Source organism: Raphanus sativus, chromosome 3, assembly GCF_000801105.2.
Source record: "Raphanus sativus cultivar WK10039 chromosome 3, ASM80110v3, whole genome shotgun sequence".
NCBI lineage: Eukaryota > Viridiplantae > Streptophyta > Magnoliopsida > Brassicales > Brassicaceae > Raphanus > Raphanus sativus.
Genome location: NC_079513.1, coordinates 20656178 through 20672045, shown reverse-complemented (window position 1 = coordinate 20672045; position 15868 = coordinate 20656178). Strand labels below are relative to the sequence as shown.

Sequence of the window (15868 nt, the reverse complement as noted above, 5' to 3'; positions counted from 1 at the left end):
TTGCTTGTGCACATGTACATATGTTTAAATGCATCATCACTTCTCCATTTATGTTTTATGAATTTGTGCATTGCCTTCAGAAGCTCAACCATGTTGGCAACTTTACAATCAAAAATCTCACTATCAAATTTCTCCCCAGCCATCCTCTTTGTCCTCTCCACACTTCATATAGATTGCACACTCAGCTATAAACATAGAAACACGGTAACCAAAACAAAATCAATACACATCTCAACCGCAAACCATATAAACATAGTATGCAAAGTACATGTACACATGCATTCTTGTTGTACACATGTACATCAAATGTAATGTGCATAACTTTAAACGTTCGTACAAGTGTACAAATAGCTACCTGAGGATCATGCTCAGCCTTTTTCACCTCCGCTAAAACCAACTCTATGTGTTGTGGGAGCTTCTCACAGACATAGCTTCGAAGATTCAGCTCGTCGTCTCATCGGTCTGTCACGAACAAACGTTGCAGTAATCTCTTGTTCATGACTCCCTCCTCTGCTTTCGCCTTCCCTATAACACACACAAACCAAAAAAAATTCAGCTTCTTCAGTCCCAAAACAGAACATGTGACCCCAAATCAAAACCTAATCCGCAGAATCAGAACCCAAAACAAAAAATCGTTACCATAATCCATGAAACCCTATATCTCACCCCAAATCGAAACCCTAGCCACTAGAAGCTACTCGGAAAGTATGCGATTTCATGGAAGCAAACCCAGAATCAAAATCGCAGAAGGAACCCCAATAACTACACAAAAATTGCCTTTATCTTTTCGCCTCTCAGCCCGCTTTTTCGCGCCGTTACCCTTATCTACTTCATCCTCCGTCATCAAAATCGTTGTCTGCCGGAAAATCTACTCTATCATTTTCTAAACCGTCGTCCGTCGAAGATTCCTACATCTTCTCTCTCTGTTTTACCAAAACTGATGAAAAAAAATTATTAAATCAGTTTTTTTTTTTAGTTTTCTCCAATTAATAAATAAACTGTGAAAACAAAAGTTTCATCTCCTTCTTTTCGGAGACTACAAGTGGGACCAAACCTATTTTCAAATTTCAAACATCCTAAACAGCAATTAAATGGTCAATTACCTATATACCCACAACTAGTTAAGAAAAGAGAGGGCAATTGTGTATTCAACCATCCGAAACTACCTTAGTAGCAACTTGTGACCTCACATGTAATAAAAAGACGTAAAGTGACTTAGAATGTTATAAACTCTTCGGTATGAGTCTTGTTGTGACAGCTGACTGACAAGACTGATGGAGACTGGAGTAGATGCGCGGGGTCCACCAACCTAACTGCCACCTGTTCTCCAACGGCCTGGCCCATCTCAGCCCGTCGCTTACAATGACGTAACTATAAATATATATATATTTTTTTTGTTTTTTATTATTAGAAAGAGGCGCCAGAAATTTATTCGGAGTATAAATTTGCTTTCTTCCGCTTGATTGTTCGATCATCACTCAAAACGGCGGCGTCACTCAGTAGATCGTGAAACCATTCGTTGTGCGTAAGACTCTGCCTCTCTTAAGGACTGTGGAACTGGTTTTCGAGGTCGATTATTTGAATTTCTCCTTGTCGACGGCGATTGAACTCTTCTTTCCATTTTTGATGTGAACAGAGATTTGATTGTGGCATGGGAGGAGGAGGATGATGATGAGGTAAAAAAATAGCGGTAGAGAGGATGGATGATAGAGAAGGCTCGTTCGTAGCCGTGAGGCGGATTTCTCAGGGTCTCGAACGTGGAACCCTTTACAGTTCCTCCTCTTCTCGTAACTCTCTCTTCACTGACTCTCTCTTTGTTTCTGATATACTCGATTTTTATCTAAGCTAAAAGATGTTTTAGTAGAGACTCAGCTAGTAATCCTTTGTGTGTTTGTTAATTAATAGCTGAGGGTGTACCTGGATCAGCAGCTTGGTTAGGCCGTGGTCTTTCTTGCGTCTGTGCTCAGCGAAGAGACAGTGATGCACATTCTACCTTTGATCTCTCACCTCCTCTGGTTTCTCTTTTCTCCACTCTTTTTTTTTTTTTTTTAATTCTGGATTTGCAATTGGCTAGTAGTAAAGTGTATCCAACTTGCTAATCACTTCTTGCAGGAGGAATGCTTGCAGAGGTTGCAGAACCGTATTGATGTACCTTATCACACCACAATACCTCTGCATCAGGTAGGATACTCTAGTTGCATGGTTGGCATCATAAGTCCAGATGTAACAGCTTTTATAATTACTTTTTTTTTTTTTTGCTCCTTAGGAAGCTCTGAGCCTTTCCTGAAGAAGAGCTTCATGGGTTGGTATCTGAGCAGTGGAAAGAGATGGGTTGGCAGGGCAAAGATCCGTCTACAGACTTTAGGTACAATACTGACTTTCCTCGCCACTTTTTTGTTGGTATGTATATTTGTTGCTTCCCATCATCCTCTTTGACTTACGGTGCAGCATCTTTCAGGGGTGGTGGTTTCATATCTCTTGAAAACTTGCTCTACTTCGCTAGAAACTTTCAGGTATTCTCTTTGTAAATGGTTCAGAGAAGAATGAATTTCTTTTGCTTAATAACTTTCACTTTCCTTGCACAATATTATTTATATGTATCTATTTGTGCCATCACATATAATATAATCTTTGCTCCATGTAGTGGGGCTTGTTTCACGGTTTCCTCGCCTAGTTTTAAAACAACGCATGTCCATATGCTGCAGAAAACCTTCCAGGACCTTTTGAGAAAGCAGGTTGGGGAAAGGTCCGTATGGGAATATCCCTTTGCTGTTGCTGGTATCAATATAACATTCATGCTCATTCAAATGCTTGACCTTGAAGCAGGTATATATATGGCCACAACAAGAATCTACTTACCTACTGTGATTGTAATAGATACTAACCATATATCCTTTGAATATTTTACAGTAAAACCTCGAACAATTGTTGGGGCAACTTTTCTCAAGTTCCTTTCTGGTAAGCTCTCACGCAATGCTGTTCCGTTTCATTCAACAATGCTGTTTGCTTTTCCCCCATAACGATTCACTGAAACTGCAAACGGAGATGCTTTGATTGGATTTTGACACTGATTCAGATAAGTGTGTCGGTGTAAGCAGAGAACGAATCAGCCTTTGACATTCTTTATTGCATTGCATTCAAGCTAATGGATCAGCAGTGGCTTTCAATGCGTGCCTCATACATGGAATTCAACGTAAGCACTTCTCTAAAAGATATCTATGCATTGTGTTTACAACTGAGATAGTGTGTTTTTTTGGGGGTTATAGTACATAGCTTAGTTGGTAACGTTGTATATGGATGACACAGACGGTGATGAAATCAACAAGGAGACAGCTGGAGAGAGAGCTGATGCTGGAAGATATAACGCATCTTGAAGACTTGCCCTCCTACGCTCTTCTCTCTCAATAGTGTGTGGAGGGGAGGTTGGGAATATGAATCTCAAATTGGTTGTGGTTAAAAGGGAGTGTGTAGTTAGAAAAAAAAATAATGGGTTTGTTTCCTAACAAGGTTGAGGTTTTTTAGTAACTGTTTGTTAATTGATGTGTGGTGGTAATAAAACATTTGGTTTATCCCCAAATCCAAAAGCAGTCTCCACAGTAAAAAGGAGGATTCTTATGGTGGCGGCTACACTTGATCTGTTTGTGTAAAGCTTTACCCATTGGATTGCTTATAGAGATAACAAAGTTGAGCTATCAGATCACATATTTTGAGTTTGAGAAAGTTGTTTGAGTAACACACGAAGCCGATTCAGGGTCAACCAGATTGCCATCAAGTGCTGCATCTAGAGGACTAATGAGCTATTTGGTGGTCGAGATCTTGCTGGTGCTGGTGTTGGTTTGCTAATGAGTTTCATGGTTGGCTCTGAAATTTTGGAGACTAAAAACTATTTCAATAAAATAAATTAACAATTTTTTAATTATTGGAATACTTCTATCTGTTAATTTAGCATTTACCCTATCATTTACTTATGCAAATGGAACCATCATCATGATTATCAATAAGACCATCTTTTAATTTGTATAATATATAATGTTATTATTTTGCCTTTTCTTCCGATTATGAGTGCATCGCATGTTATCTCTATAAGTAATCCAATGGGTAAAGCTTTACACTAACAGATCAATGGGTAATGCTTTACACAACAGATCAATCACCACTATATTAAACATTGTTAAACAATAATTTCTTTTAGGAATTAGTAGTTTGTCATAGTTGTTGATTCAGCTATTACGCGTTTCATATTGACAACGTAATAGTATTAAACACAGCGGATGGCGGAGAAGAGCTGTCCATGTGAGTCCAAAACCTATAAGTTAAGAGGACATATGATAAAGAATGATGAAATGGTTCTACACGGTGGAAAAAGGAAATGGAAATTAATAATAATTTTATTACAACAATAAAAAAGAAGTGAATGTGATAATGATAAACTGATAACGCCAAATAATAAAACTCTAACTATAAGAGGTGATGGCGTGGGAAACACACTCAAATTCTCTTACAGAGTTACACCCAAAACAAAGTACAGATCAAAAGCAAAGCACTGACTCCACCCTGGCTCTCTAAACCATTCACATCCACAAACCATAACCCAAAACCATCGAGACTCCGACCAAAACGTAACTCATCATTCCCTTTGAGGCACCACTTGCCTTCGGTGGTGGAGGAGAAGTTGACCCTGAAGCCGGTGTACCTGGAGTTCCGGCATCCGGCGTTGAGCCCGGTGTGGAAGGAGTTCCGGGAGTTGTAGACGGCGGCGTGGGGGCGGCTGGAGTTCCGGAAGAGGCGGCTACGACCGTAACTGCTAGCTTCATGCCACCTTGACAGTGACCAATTGTCGGACAGTAGAAGTACCGTGGACCTACTTTGTCGAGATCAATCGTGGTGTCTCCACCAGAATGAGTATCGATCGCTGTGCCTCCACAGCTATCATAACCTGCTTTGTTCACTTCGTTCACTGAGTGTGAAGGGCCATACTTGAACTCTGTTTTTAATACCAACATCCAGGTAAAAATTAAGGAACATTAAAAAAAAAGGACACCTAAGTAAATGGCTTCCTTGCATAGTAAGTTATCTCTATTTGGAAGTGTAAGCTGTAACCAACCTATTGCCAAAAGCTTGTAACTAAAGATAAAGATTTTTAACTAGAACTTAATACTTATAGTTACAAAACTTTGAGTTTGAGCCTAAATATAAATTTCAACAGGACTGAATAATAACATACCTAGAGTGTCACCAACTCTGAAAGTCTTTCCTTTGACCCAAGCTGTGTAGTCCACACCACTATCCCATTGAGCAGCGTCTCCGACCGTGTACGTCACAGCAAGTGCAGCTGGGACAATGGCCAGGACTAGGAGAAGAGCGGTTGCAGCCATCTTTGACAAACCACTAATTGCCATATGTTGTTAAGAAGAGAAATATAATTGGAAAGATTGTGATGAGAAGAAATGGTTATGGTGGTTATTATATACAAGAGTATGTGAGGACTATGGGAATTAAGTAAATAGAATTGTATGAAAAGTCGCCGCCCTCGCCAAATCATTCAACAACTTCATCCTCTCTTTTTCATTTCTATTTTTATTTTATTCATTTCTTTTGTTTGGTAAGGCATTGTCTTGATGCCTACCAACTATTTGTTCTTATATATCCAAAACTAAAAGATAATGGAATGGATAATTAATCAAAATTAAGTTTTTAAAAAAGATAATTAATCGAAATTGTTCAGTGGCTTTCTTTGATATAAATTTTATGTACACATCAACCTAATGAGTGGCTTCTTTCTATATGGTTTTTATGTTTTCTACCTAAAAGTGTGTTGAGATGGGTTTGTTAATATGCTTCTATGTATAACGCAAATACTAATGTTTATCACTTTAAATATTGTATTTATTATGTTGACAAGATAAATTCATTGAATTTCTTAGTTAATTAACATGTTATAGAATCTGTAGATGCCATGATTTCCTTATAACTTAAGCAAAATGTCAGCTTACAGTAATATAATATAATGCCTTTAAACATGATATATGAAGAAATTAGTTTAAGCTATATTTTCTCTGGAGAATTTCATAAAGAAAATATTCATATAGGTATACAAACTGTTTTAAGTGTATGGATTCATATAGTATTCTCTTTAGTTTTTTTTTTGGTCTAGTTGCCAATTGCTTATGGTATACCTTCTACTAATGTTTGATGGGGTTTTTGTTTGTTTGAGTGGAGTTTGGACGTTGAACAAAGACTTCTTAAAGGGTCTTCTACGTTGAAGAAAGACTATCAATGCAACTCCTTAAAAAATATTCGTTTTAAAGGATAGGAAAGCCTTTGTGTATTGAATCTGATCATTGTATTATTGGAAGGTTTGTTTGAAGCCACTGTGTCAGTTTTTTTCTTTTTTTTTTTACTTCTCGGTCCGACTGGGTCAGAAGTTATACAGAAGAAAAGAGAACAAATATTCGAAATGACTTCCCAACTCTTCTAGAAAAAAATAATGAGAATTAGGTATTAGGGTGAAGATGCCTAGCACGCTCCAAGGCTATTTTAATATATGCGTCAATGATAAAAGATAGGTGTTGTGTTAGGTGAAACAAATCCTTACAATATTCGAATGTTTCTTTTTCTGAAAAGATGAAAACATACGAAACCAAACCATCTGAAAGGAACCGTAGAAGCGAAATGGTCAGCGATAGATCAAAAACCAAACAATCACTATGTATTCCCTATCAATTCTCTGACCAAAAACAAAAGTTAACTCGGAGACCGAGAAAAGAAAAACATTATTTAGAAGATTAAAAAAGATTCATTATAGAGTTATTATGGTGTTCAAAAAGGGGAGGTTGATTATGAAATGCAAAAATATAGTTGTTGAGTTAGAGAGTAAGCTTCTAGAGGAGGTCCAGAGCGTGTCATGTTTTGGTTATTACCATCTCATCCTTGGCTGCAAATTTAAAAAGAAGGAGAAACCACAAAAATAACAAAGGATATCCTAACTATTTTAAACTGATTTATACTATTGTAGATTACGAAAAATATTAGATTCCACAACTTACAAATCTTATCGCCTTATGAAACTCTATTTTGATTGTTCTACTTGTATTATATATAAGATTTTTTCGCAAACAATTTCCACTAATATGGCATATGATTAATGAAAAATCGTATTTTTACTGGAACTCTTAAAACTACTTAACTAACCACTTTCTTAACTATTTAAATAAATAAAAATATGTTTTGCTGTCGTAATGTAATTCTGTCATATTTTTATTTTTCAAATTATAAAATGATAATCTGGTGAATCCAATGTATATATCAACAGAATTGTCATTTAAGTTTTTTTGTGCAGCTAGCAACTAAGGTGCTGACTGGTTTTCCCGCTACCACCCGCAAACGCAACTTTTGCGGTTTATAGCGGTTGTTGGCGTGTCGAAACAATCACAGAAAACGCTACAAATCGCTTCAAACCGCTCCGAACCTCTTAAAATCAAAAGCTGGTTCCAGCTAGCGTTTGCGGTTGCGGGCGGTTGCGGGAAGGTAAATTTTTTTTTTTTAAAAACAGAATAAATAAAAATAATACTAAAATATCCAAAAAAAAATTTCAATTGAAATAATAGAAATTGTAAAATGTATTCATATTATATTTCAATTTATATTATAAAAATTCAAAACTAAAATATTTTCTATAAATTTTTAAAATTGAATAATATGATTTTATAAATATAAATTTTATATTTATCATATTATTATGATTTTTAATATTTTTATAATTACATAAAATGTAAATATTGTTTAATTATTATTTAACAGATGTTGCCTTTGGTAGTTTACCAGTCATAAGAGTTCCGCAAACGCAATAATTTCTAACAGTTGTACCAATTGTACAAATCTCTAGAAAACGTTTAAAACCGCAACCACCCGCACCCGCAAACTCCCGCAACCGCAACCGCAACCGCTACGGTTACACCAGTCAGGCCCTAAATCACTTTAGAAACGTGGTATTCTTTTTCAGATAGTTACCACGACAAATTCACTGAATATTTGTTGAGCTATCCACATCAGTGAATGAGAGGGAAGAAAATAACAAATTAAGAAGATAAGAATATACAGAAAAAGTTTAGTTGACTGACCTGGTAACAGTCGAGGCAAATCGAACTATTCATAATCAACTTTGGATTATTCCTAGGGGTGGACATTTCGGATTCGGTTTGAATTTAGTTCGGTTTGGATTCGGTTCGGTTTGGTCTATCTAGATCTAGAATTAGTTTGATTTGGTTTGTGTTGATTTGGTTTGTGTTTAGTTCGATTTTAGTTCGGTTTGATTCGGTTTAATTTGTTTTTTGTGTTTGTTGAGTTAATAGAATTGTTTTTTTTAGTTTTGTCTGGTTTTATTACAAAAATATAATTTATGAAAATACAAATAAATCATCATTTGACAGTAAACTATTATATTTTTCATAGTTACATGTAAAGGTAAACACTACAATAAAAATTTAGAAGATTTAATTCAATAATTTTATATTATTATCTTCAAACCTAACATAAATATAAGAAGCATTTTTTTTTGATGTTAATGTATGAGATTCATATTCTTTCATTTTAATTTTAGTTATGTTTATTCTATTTTTATGAATAAAATATATAAATTGTTGTTTAGTTGTTTAGATTATATATATATTAAATTTTAATATTATTAATATATTTAACTAATCTAACTAAAAATACTTCGGTTTCTCGGTTTGGTTCGATTTAAAACCAAAACGAACTATTTGGGTTGATTAAATATTAAGCCAAATTATTTAGATATAAAATTTGGTTTGGTTCGGTTTGATTTGATTTTTTTTATCCCATCCGTAGTTATGCCCATTACTCTACGGCCTATTACAGCACAAAACTGGGCTTATGATCGGCTCAACTCTTAAATCATGTTCGAATGTATTTTGGAACCTCTTTTAAATTTATGTTTTGGACACCCCAACCCCTTTTATACTCTATCGCAGCACGTTCTTTTTATCTCTCTTTCGGATTCCTCCCAGGCTAGCTTCTTTGATTAATCTTCATCTTACTCCGATCGTGTTTTCACATTTCAGTTTTGTGTTCTATCTCGAATGTGCTTTGTCTTAGGAGGAATTAGATTTTGAGACACTGATATATAAACCCCTAATTGCTCTGTTTAGTGTTGAAGTTCCCTGTGTCACCAGCTAATAGCTACGCATGTAGGTGCTTGGTTCAGGAATTACTGGTGAAAGATCCAAAGAAGAGGTTAGGGACAAAGAGAGGAGCAATGGAGATAAAGCAGCATTCCTTCAAAATGAACTGGGCATTGATAAAGCGTAGTATTCCTCCTGAAGTACCGGGACAAATGGAGACCGAACCGCCTCCAAAGCATGGACCGATGGATCCAGTTGGGTACGGTAGTAATAGCAAGAGAATGATGGGACCACCACTAGTATCAGCAGATACAAAATCTGGTGGTAAATTTCTAGACTGAGTTTTTCTGAAGCTTTCTTTTTCCTCCCAAGAGTTTGTATTTGAATTAGCATTTTAGTCTCCTTGTCTCCCTCCCTATGTATATTGTTGTAGCAATGTCTCAAGAGGCTTGAATAGACCAGGAGTGGAGGAGGTTTAGTTCTCATAGTAACTTAGGAGGTCCTTTTTGTTTGTATCTGAGATTAAGGACATGGAAAGCTCTTTTGGTAGGTAGGTCACTGCCATGCATGTTTTGGTGGTCCCAAATGCAAAAGATATTATGATCTAAAACGAATCATTCATCGCATACATGTTATGCTATTTAAATCCCAAAACTATAGTTTATTTAGCAGTTTGCCAGCAAAATGTATATTATATCTTATATCATCTCGGTGTTTTCGTTAAAAGAGTCGGCATGATCTTTGCTCAATATTAGATTACAAATTGAGCCATGATTAACCACGACTGTTTTTGTTACCTCTAATCTACCAAGAAGAAACCACCATGTGCTTCAGGCAAAGAAGAGAAATGATGTTTCACAGGGAATCCGATGACAAAACAGACCCACCTTTGATACATTTACAACACAGACCTGTTTCATCCACACACATAAAGATACAGTTCGAGGCAAGCCCTAGATTATTATTTAACAGTATATAATATCACACGACTAATGAACAAGCAAGAGAACGTTGTTTATTCTTGTCCTGGAATTTCTTTAGAACATGTAGCTGAGAATTACATGAACAAACAAAAACATCCACATTTCATACATAGAAATCAAAACGCCAAGTCCTAGAACTTCTTTTAAATATAGACTCCATAATATATACATTTCCTCTTCAGAAATAAACATTATCCAAACAACCAGCCCGAAATAATAAGAGACATAACCATGGGGAGCCCTTTTACCTCATCAAAAACTTTTAACTATATAGTATTTGTATCTTCTTCAACTATATAGTAATAATATAGTGGTGCTATTTGATGGAGTATGAGCGAGTGCATACCGTTTGTAAGGACTCCGTGAACAGAGCTGAGAAACTGGTTAAAGCTTGGAACACACCTGGCAAACCCGTCTGCAAATTATTCAAAGTCATGGCTCTTGTCACTTCTATTGCCTTTGAATGTTTCAGCATCTCTTCCTCCACTCTTCTCTGACATGCTCCTAGCTCTAACTTTTTCTCCGTGAGCGGGTCTCGAGCGTCTAGCACGTGTCCGTTGTCTGGTCCTGAATCAGGGAGACCAAACCCGACCGTGGAGTATGACTGGTAGTATTTCCTTTCGATGTTCCTAAGCGACGAAGCTTTCTTCTCAAGCTCCTTTGATGCTGATTCTGTTCGTTTCTTTATCTTTAGCTCCTCTGATTGTTTCGCGGATATCACGTGAACAACGTTGATGAAGCTCTTGATTGCTTCTGAAGCCACTGTGTCCGGGACTCGGTCTAGAGTGAGCTTCCACTCATCGCAAAACGCGTAGGCATCTACTGGCTCTTTGTGACCGGGGTTGTTGTCGTGGCAAACTGGGAGGAGAGTCAGCTTGAACCAGGCTTGAACCGAACGTATGAACTCCCTTTGGAATTTAATCAGCCGACAGAAACTGGAGTGCCATAGAGACACGGCTGTTTCCAAGTCACGTGTTGCTTGTCGGTGTAGTTCAGATGTTGATTCCCCTTTGCCTGACCTGTTAATGAGTCCCTGAACTTGCTGTACGATGTTGTTCTGAATCTCGTGGAACTGATGCATTGCTTTCCACATGTACATGAAACTGCACAAGCATAATTTCAGAGATTAGTGTGTAACTCTGATGTTCAAAGCAAGGGCCTATCTGCTGGAACCAAAGCAATTATCACAGCATAGTCTTAGGCTCTTCACATGAATTTAACAAAAAAATGTCTTAGGCTACAACTACAACACTTGAACTTGTGTGGGGACCTTCAAAGCAGGTTCCAAACCACCATGCTTCACGCTAGAATCTCTAAGGTAGATGATCTTTCATTTCTACGGAACTAGATAGTAGCTAATAAGCATGATCTTTAACACAAAGCCTGTTACTTATTAGTTGTCAAGTTAAGCTATAATAACCTGAAATGCAATATATGAATTAGTAGTCTTTATCCCACTCTAACAAGCAGCCAATCTTAACCGGGAATCTAAAAATCTAAAGAATGGCTTCAAAAAAGCATGAGATTTGCAGACTAGGATTTTTTCATTAAATGTTCACCCACTTGACAAGTCCACACGATGATGATGGTGATACGTACGTCATAGAGTAAGTTATGATGATACAGACAAGTCAATGCAGCTAACAGCGCATTCAATATCGGATAATCAATTGATACACAATAATAAATAAATAAAGAAATAAAGAAAGAAATATTACCCGTGACAGAGTTCAACGAGCTGCGGGACAAGATCAGTATCTCGAAGGCGGACAATGGCAGTAGATGTAGTGGTGACGGCCTGGGAAGTAACGATAATAAGAGACTGTAACCTAGTTATAGACCCCTTAGTCTTGTCCAGCTTAGTCTCATTATCTCCCTTGTACTCTTGACTTTGAAGTTTTGACAACTTCTTTTGGTGTTCAATCTTAAACCCTTCTCTAGCCTGCAATATATCATCCAGAAATTAGTAAAAACATAAAACCTGCGAGAAATCACATTTGGATATTAAAAAAAAAGCAGAGGACCTTGACTTCCTCATAGAGTTTCTTTTCCCATGCCAAGAGTCGGTCAAGACTTGAACAAAGACTCTTGGGACCTCCCGGTTGTTCAAGTGAGGTTGTGTCAAGCCTGTACTTGACTTCCAATGGCGGCTTAGAGGTCCAGGTTGAGCTCAGGTTGCTCAATACGCTACTCGAATGAATCACCGTTTCTGTCAAAACCAAAAGATTATAATTAAAATGATACCAAAGTAATGAACTTTAGATATATGGCAGATTCTCTCACTCTTCAAGTGGCTGAAACTGCGGTCGAGCTGAGCCTTGCCAAGATTAAGCATCTGAGAGACTTGTTCTCCGGCCTCAGCGGCCTTGTCGAAATTCTCCTTGATGGCATCGACAATCTCCTTCAAATCTCTGTGTCTCACCACCATCTTCATGTCAGAGACATTATCTCCTCCTCTTCTGCTGCCACTGTAACTCGTTGCCGCGTCGTCTGCTTTGCCATACTTCTCTTGTCCTCCAACGCTATACTCCTGCGCCATTGGTGCGTGCTGCCGTCTCATCGAACTAGTCTTCACTGAAGATCCAAAGTCAGAACGCGTCCCGACTTGTGAGATTGACTCTATATCCTCCTCCTCTTCCTCCTCCTCCTCCTCATCATGGGCGGTGGCTTCAGATGAGCTAGTGGTACTGTAATGATCGTGATCCTCCCATTCGCTACACTGCACTTCCTCTCTCTCAGCTTCCTCCTCCAAGATCTGAAACTGCTTATTCTGCTTCCTCGAGTGTGCTCCTGCTGATCTCTCCGTCTCCCTATCAAACTTCTTCTCCTTCCTCGTCGAATCGAAGAAATCATGCTCAGATCTCTCAGTCTCCGTATCGCTAAACCGGTTATGATGTAAGTCTTGTTGATCGCTAAACCGGTTATGATGTAAATCTTGTTGATCGCTAAACCGGTTATGTTGTTGTTGCCTCTCTTGAGATTTACGGTTAAAGAAGTCGGAATCGGGAGGGGAAGGAGGGTAGAAGTTCTCCCAGTTCCAGACCGAGGAGGCTTGAGAGGGAGTAGCGGAGTAAGTCGAGTTCTGGTAAGCCGTTGGGTAGAAACTACTCGGCATGAAATTAGATCTCTCGCTTGACGAAGGGCTCGACAGTATATGAGGCAGCTTCTGCTGTTGCTGCTTGCGTCTCCGATTAGAGGGAGCCGTTACGATCGGAGGCAGCTTTTTGGAGCTAGCCACGGAAGGAGAGGGAGGGACACGTGGAGGTATGTAACTGGAGGAAGAGTGTTCGCTGGGAGTGTAGACGGAAGGAGACGGAGGGACACGTGGAGGTACGTAACTGGAGGAGGAGTGTTCGCTCGGAGTGTGGAGAAACACGGCGGGAGTCTGGTCCGATACGGCGAGTGGCTCGCCGGCGGCGAAAGAGGAGAGAGCGGATCCGGTGAGACGTAGCGATCTGCAGTAATCGGCGTGAGCCGCGGCGAGCTGGTGACGCGCGCGGACTGATTCCGTCATCAGACGGCGGCGATCTTTGCAGCGGCGGACGGTGTCTTCGTTGTCGAGCTTCGACGCTGCGCAGCCCATGGTTGTTTTTGTTTGTTGGGCTTTGGATTCTTATGAAACGGGGCGGCGCGTGGAGTCACGACATGTGGTATGCCATTTTGGATAGAGAGAGAGAGAATCAGGGAAAATAAATGTTCGGGGGAGAGAAAGTTCTTCTTAGCTGTTTCTTTTTCCACTTGATCGGATTTTGGACTGTACCTTTCCTCTATTTCTTGTCTACATTTATTAATTAAAAAGGAAAAGGCATGAAGAAAGATAAACTTTATGAATTTCCTTTTTTTTATCTTATTTTCTCCACTGAGTACTGATAACGAATCAGTGACTGTCATTAGCCTGGACTAAGTCTTACTTTGTTTTTTTCCATAACATTTTTGCTTATGAATTTTAAATACACTAGAAAATTATACACATGATAAAACTCTTTCTATTGCATACTATATTAGTCTATAGGTTACAAAAGAATATAGTTGGAAATACACATGTTATAAATAATTTGTAACAGTTACAATGAATGAGATAAATACTAATAAATATCAAATCAAATTGAGTAAATAAAAATGTTAGATATGATTTACCCTAGAAGAAAAAAAATAGAAATTCAAAATAAGTTGCACTCTTCAATTATATTATATTTTTTATTCTAATAAAAACAATCATATATATATATATATATATATATATATATATATACATATACACGTGTGTGAGTGTGTATTTCTTTTTTACTATCTTTCATTTAACTCAATTTTAAATATGGTATCGAATTCATTCTTTTTCTATGTTTTCTTAAAAAATTGCAATCTTCACATTATTTTTTATATCTATTTTTGTAAAATAATATCTAATTTTTCGATAATCGTAATTTTTGTTATCTTGTTTATCTATACTATTATTTGCGAAGTGATTTTTCGCAACGGATCTCTCACGTTAAAAGTTAGACCGGTTAATATTGTTTATATCCTCAATGAATAAACATATAAATTATCCATAAAATAAAAACGAATTTTAGTTTTATGATTAGGTAACTGATTAAAATTAATAATGATAAGAATTATCAAAATTTTAAAAATATATTTTAAAAAAATATTAGAGTGATTAATATTTTTTTATTTTTAAAGGATAAATATATAAATTACCTACAAAATAAAAACGAATTTATTTTTTATTACATAAGTAAATAAAATTAGTAATGATAAGAATTATCTAAATCTAAAAATATTTTAAAATAAAAAAATTAGAGTGATCAATATCATTTATACCCTTAATGAATAAACATAAATTAACAACAAAATTTAAAAAAAAAACTAATTTTCATTTTTCTGATTAGCTAAATTATTAAAGTTAATATTAATAATAATAATCCAAAATCTAAAAATATATATTAAAATAAAACGAACTTATATTAATCATATTATTTTAATAAAAATATATATTATTTTTATTTCAATCTAACAATAAATGTAGTGATCCAACTATTATTTTTTGTAAGTAAATTTTTTATTGTTTATCTTTGAATAGTATATATAAGCAAAATATATGTAATGGAAAATATAAATAATGAAAAAGAAATGGAAAAAATGAGCAAAATATAAATAAAAATAAGTGTACAAAAGTGGTAACAAAAGTATAAATTTTCAAAATCAAAAATATTTTTAATATATTAGTATTTTCAAAAAATTTAATACAATAATAAGTATATATATTTTAATAAAATATATACACTAATAAATATTTGTAAGAAATTTGTGCTCGTATATGTATGCAACACATATAGTTTAAATTAAAAATTGTGTGTCGGTTGATGTTGATTTAAGTAATGGCAAGAACGAAGATCAAAGGAAGGATGCTTTGTGTCTTTTGACGTGGTTTGGGTTGATATTTGATAGTTTATTAAATTTGGAAAGACAAAAGTTGGAGTATTAGGATATCTCTAATCCTACTTAGTTTTTAAAAAAAGTTTAGAGTGAAATAGAATCTGAAATAAGAAATAATCTAATTCAACTTCATATCTCATTCCATAAATAGAGTAATTTATCTTTTGTTTATTCATTATTCTATTATAGAATGAAACATGAAGTTAAGTTGGAGCAATTTTACTATATATTTTCTTCAATTCTATTTTGGAGAAAAAAAATGGAATTTCACGTTAGAGATGTTCTTAGTCAGTGTATTATTAAGGAAAT

The 15868-nt window shown here is 36.2% G+C and overlaps 3 protein-coding genes and 1 long non-coding RNA gene across 9 annotated transcripts; 2 read left to right on the top strand and 2 right to left on the bottom strand.

Annotated features, from left to right (window-relative positions):
* Nucleotides 1-1337: 1337 nt before the first annotated feature.
* On the top strand, nt 1338-3571 carry LOC108846383 (uncharacterized). Of its 6 annotated transcripts, none has more exons than XM_057006641.1 (10): nt 1338-1521; nt 1637-1787; nt 1906-2015; nt 2113-2181; nt 2271-2365; nt 2459-2513; nt 2645-2826; nt 2911-2958; nt 3099-3193; nt 3307-3571. In XM_057006641.1, exons 3-10 carry the CDS (start codon nt 1981-1983, stop codon nt 3406-3408), a joined length of 681 nt encoding a protein of 226 aa, XP_056862621.1. In that variant the 5' UTR covers nt 1338-1521; nt 1637-1787; nt 1906-1980; the 3' UTR covers nt 3409-3571. The 6 variants fall into 6 exon arrangements, with proteins under 6 accessions (XP_056862621.1, XP_056862620.1, XP_056862622.1 ...); XM_057006640.1 differs by having other exon boundaries at nt 1338-1525; XM_057006642.1 differs by having other exon boundaries at nt 1365-1525; nt 2449-2513; nt 2706-2826.
* Nucleotides 3572-4363: 792 nt separating this feature from the next.
* On the bottom strand, nt 4364-5451 carry LOC108845727 (uclacyanin-2). Its single transcript, XM_018618893.2, has 2 exons — nt 5225-5451; nt 4364-4984 (listed from the first exon to the last, which is right to left on the bottom strand). The coding sequence occupies exons 1-2, from the start codon at nt 5397-5399 to the stop codon at nt 4572-4574; spliced, it is 588 nt and encodes a 195-aa protein (XP_018474395.1). The 5' UTR covers nt 5400-5451; the 3' UTR covers nt 4364-4571.
* A 3507-nt stretch (nt 5452-8958) lies between these two features.
* Nucleotides 8959-10261, top strand: LOC130509207 (uncharacterized). The gene is made up of 2 exons (XR_008943356.1): nt 8959-9079; nt 9168-10261. It is a non-coding gene; the product is annotated as an uncharacterized LOC130509207 (long non-coding RNA).
* Nucleotides 10134-13875, bottom strand: LOC130509206 (nitrate regulatory gene2 protein-like). The gene is made up of 4 exons (XM_057004942.1): nt 12407-13875; nt 12148-12332; nt 11842-12065; nt 10134-11226 (listed from the first exon to the last, which is right to left on the bottom strand). Exons 1-4 carry the CDS (start codon nt 13704-13706, stop codon nt 10440-10442), a joined length of 2496 nt encoding a protein of 831 aa, XP_056860922.1. The 5' UTR covers nt 13707-13875; the 3' UTR covers nt 10134-10439.
* Between the last annotated feature and the right edge of the window lie 1993 nt (nt 13876-15868).

Bases quoted from the DNA above. Each gene is read 5' to 3' on its own strand.
- LOC108846383 (XM_057006641.1), top strand. From the start codon at position 1,981: ATGCACATTCTACCTTTGATCTCTCACCTCCTCTG. The intron at 2,182-2,270 runs GTAGGATACTCT...CTCCTTAGGAAG, and splicing joins CCACAATACCTCTGCATCAG to CTCTGAGCCTTTCCTGAAGA. The intron at 2,514-2,644 runs GTATTCTCTTTG...TGCTCCATGTAG, and splicing joins ACTTCGCTAGAAACTTTCAG to TGGGGCTTGTTTCACGGTTT.
- LOC108845727 (XM_018618893.2), bottom strand. From the start codon at position 5,399: ATGGCAATTAGTGGTTTGTCAAAGATGGCTGCAACCGCTCTTCTCCTA. The intron at 4,985-5,224 runs GTATGTTATTAT...TATTAAAAACAG, and splicing joins CAGAGTTGGTGACACTCTAG to AGTTCAAGTATGGCCCTTCA.
- LOC130509206 (XM_057004942.1), bottom strand. From the start codon at position 13,706: ATGGGCTGCGCAGCGTCGAAGCTCGACAACGAAGACACCGTCCGCCGC. The intron at 12,066-12,147 runs GTCCTCTGCTTT...GATATATTGCAG, and splicing joins AACTCTATGAGGAAGTCAAG to GCTAGAGAAGGGTTTAAGAT. The intron at 11,227-11,841 runs GTAATATTTCTT...ATGCTTGTGCAG, and splicing joins CTCGTTGAACTCTGTCACGG to TTTCATGTACATGTGGAAAG.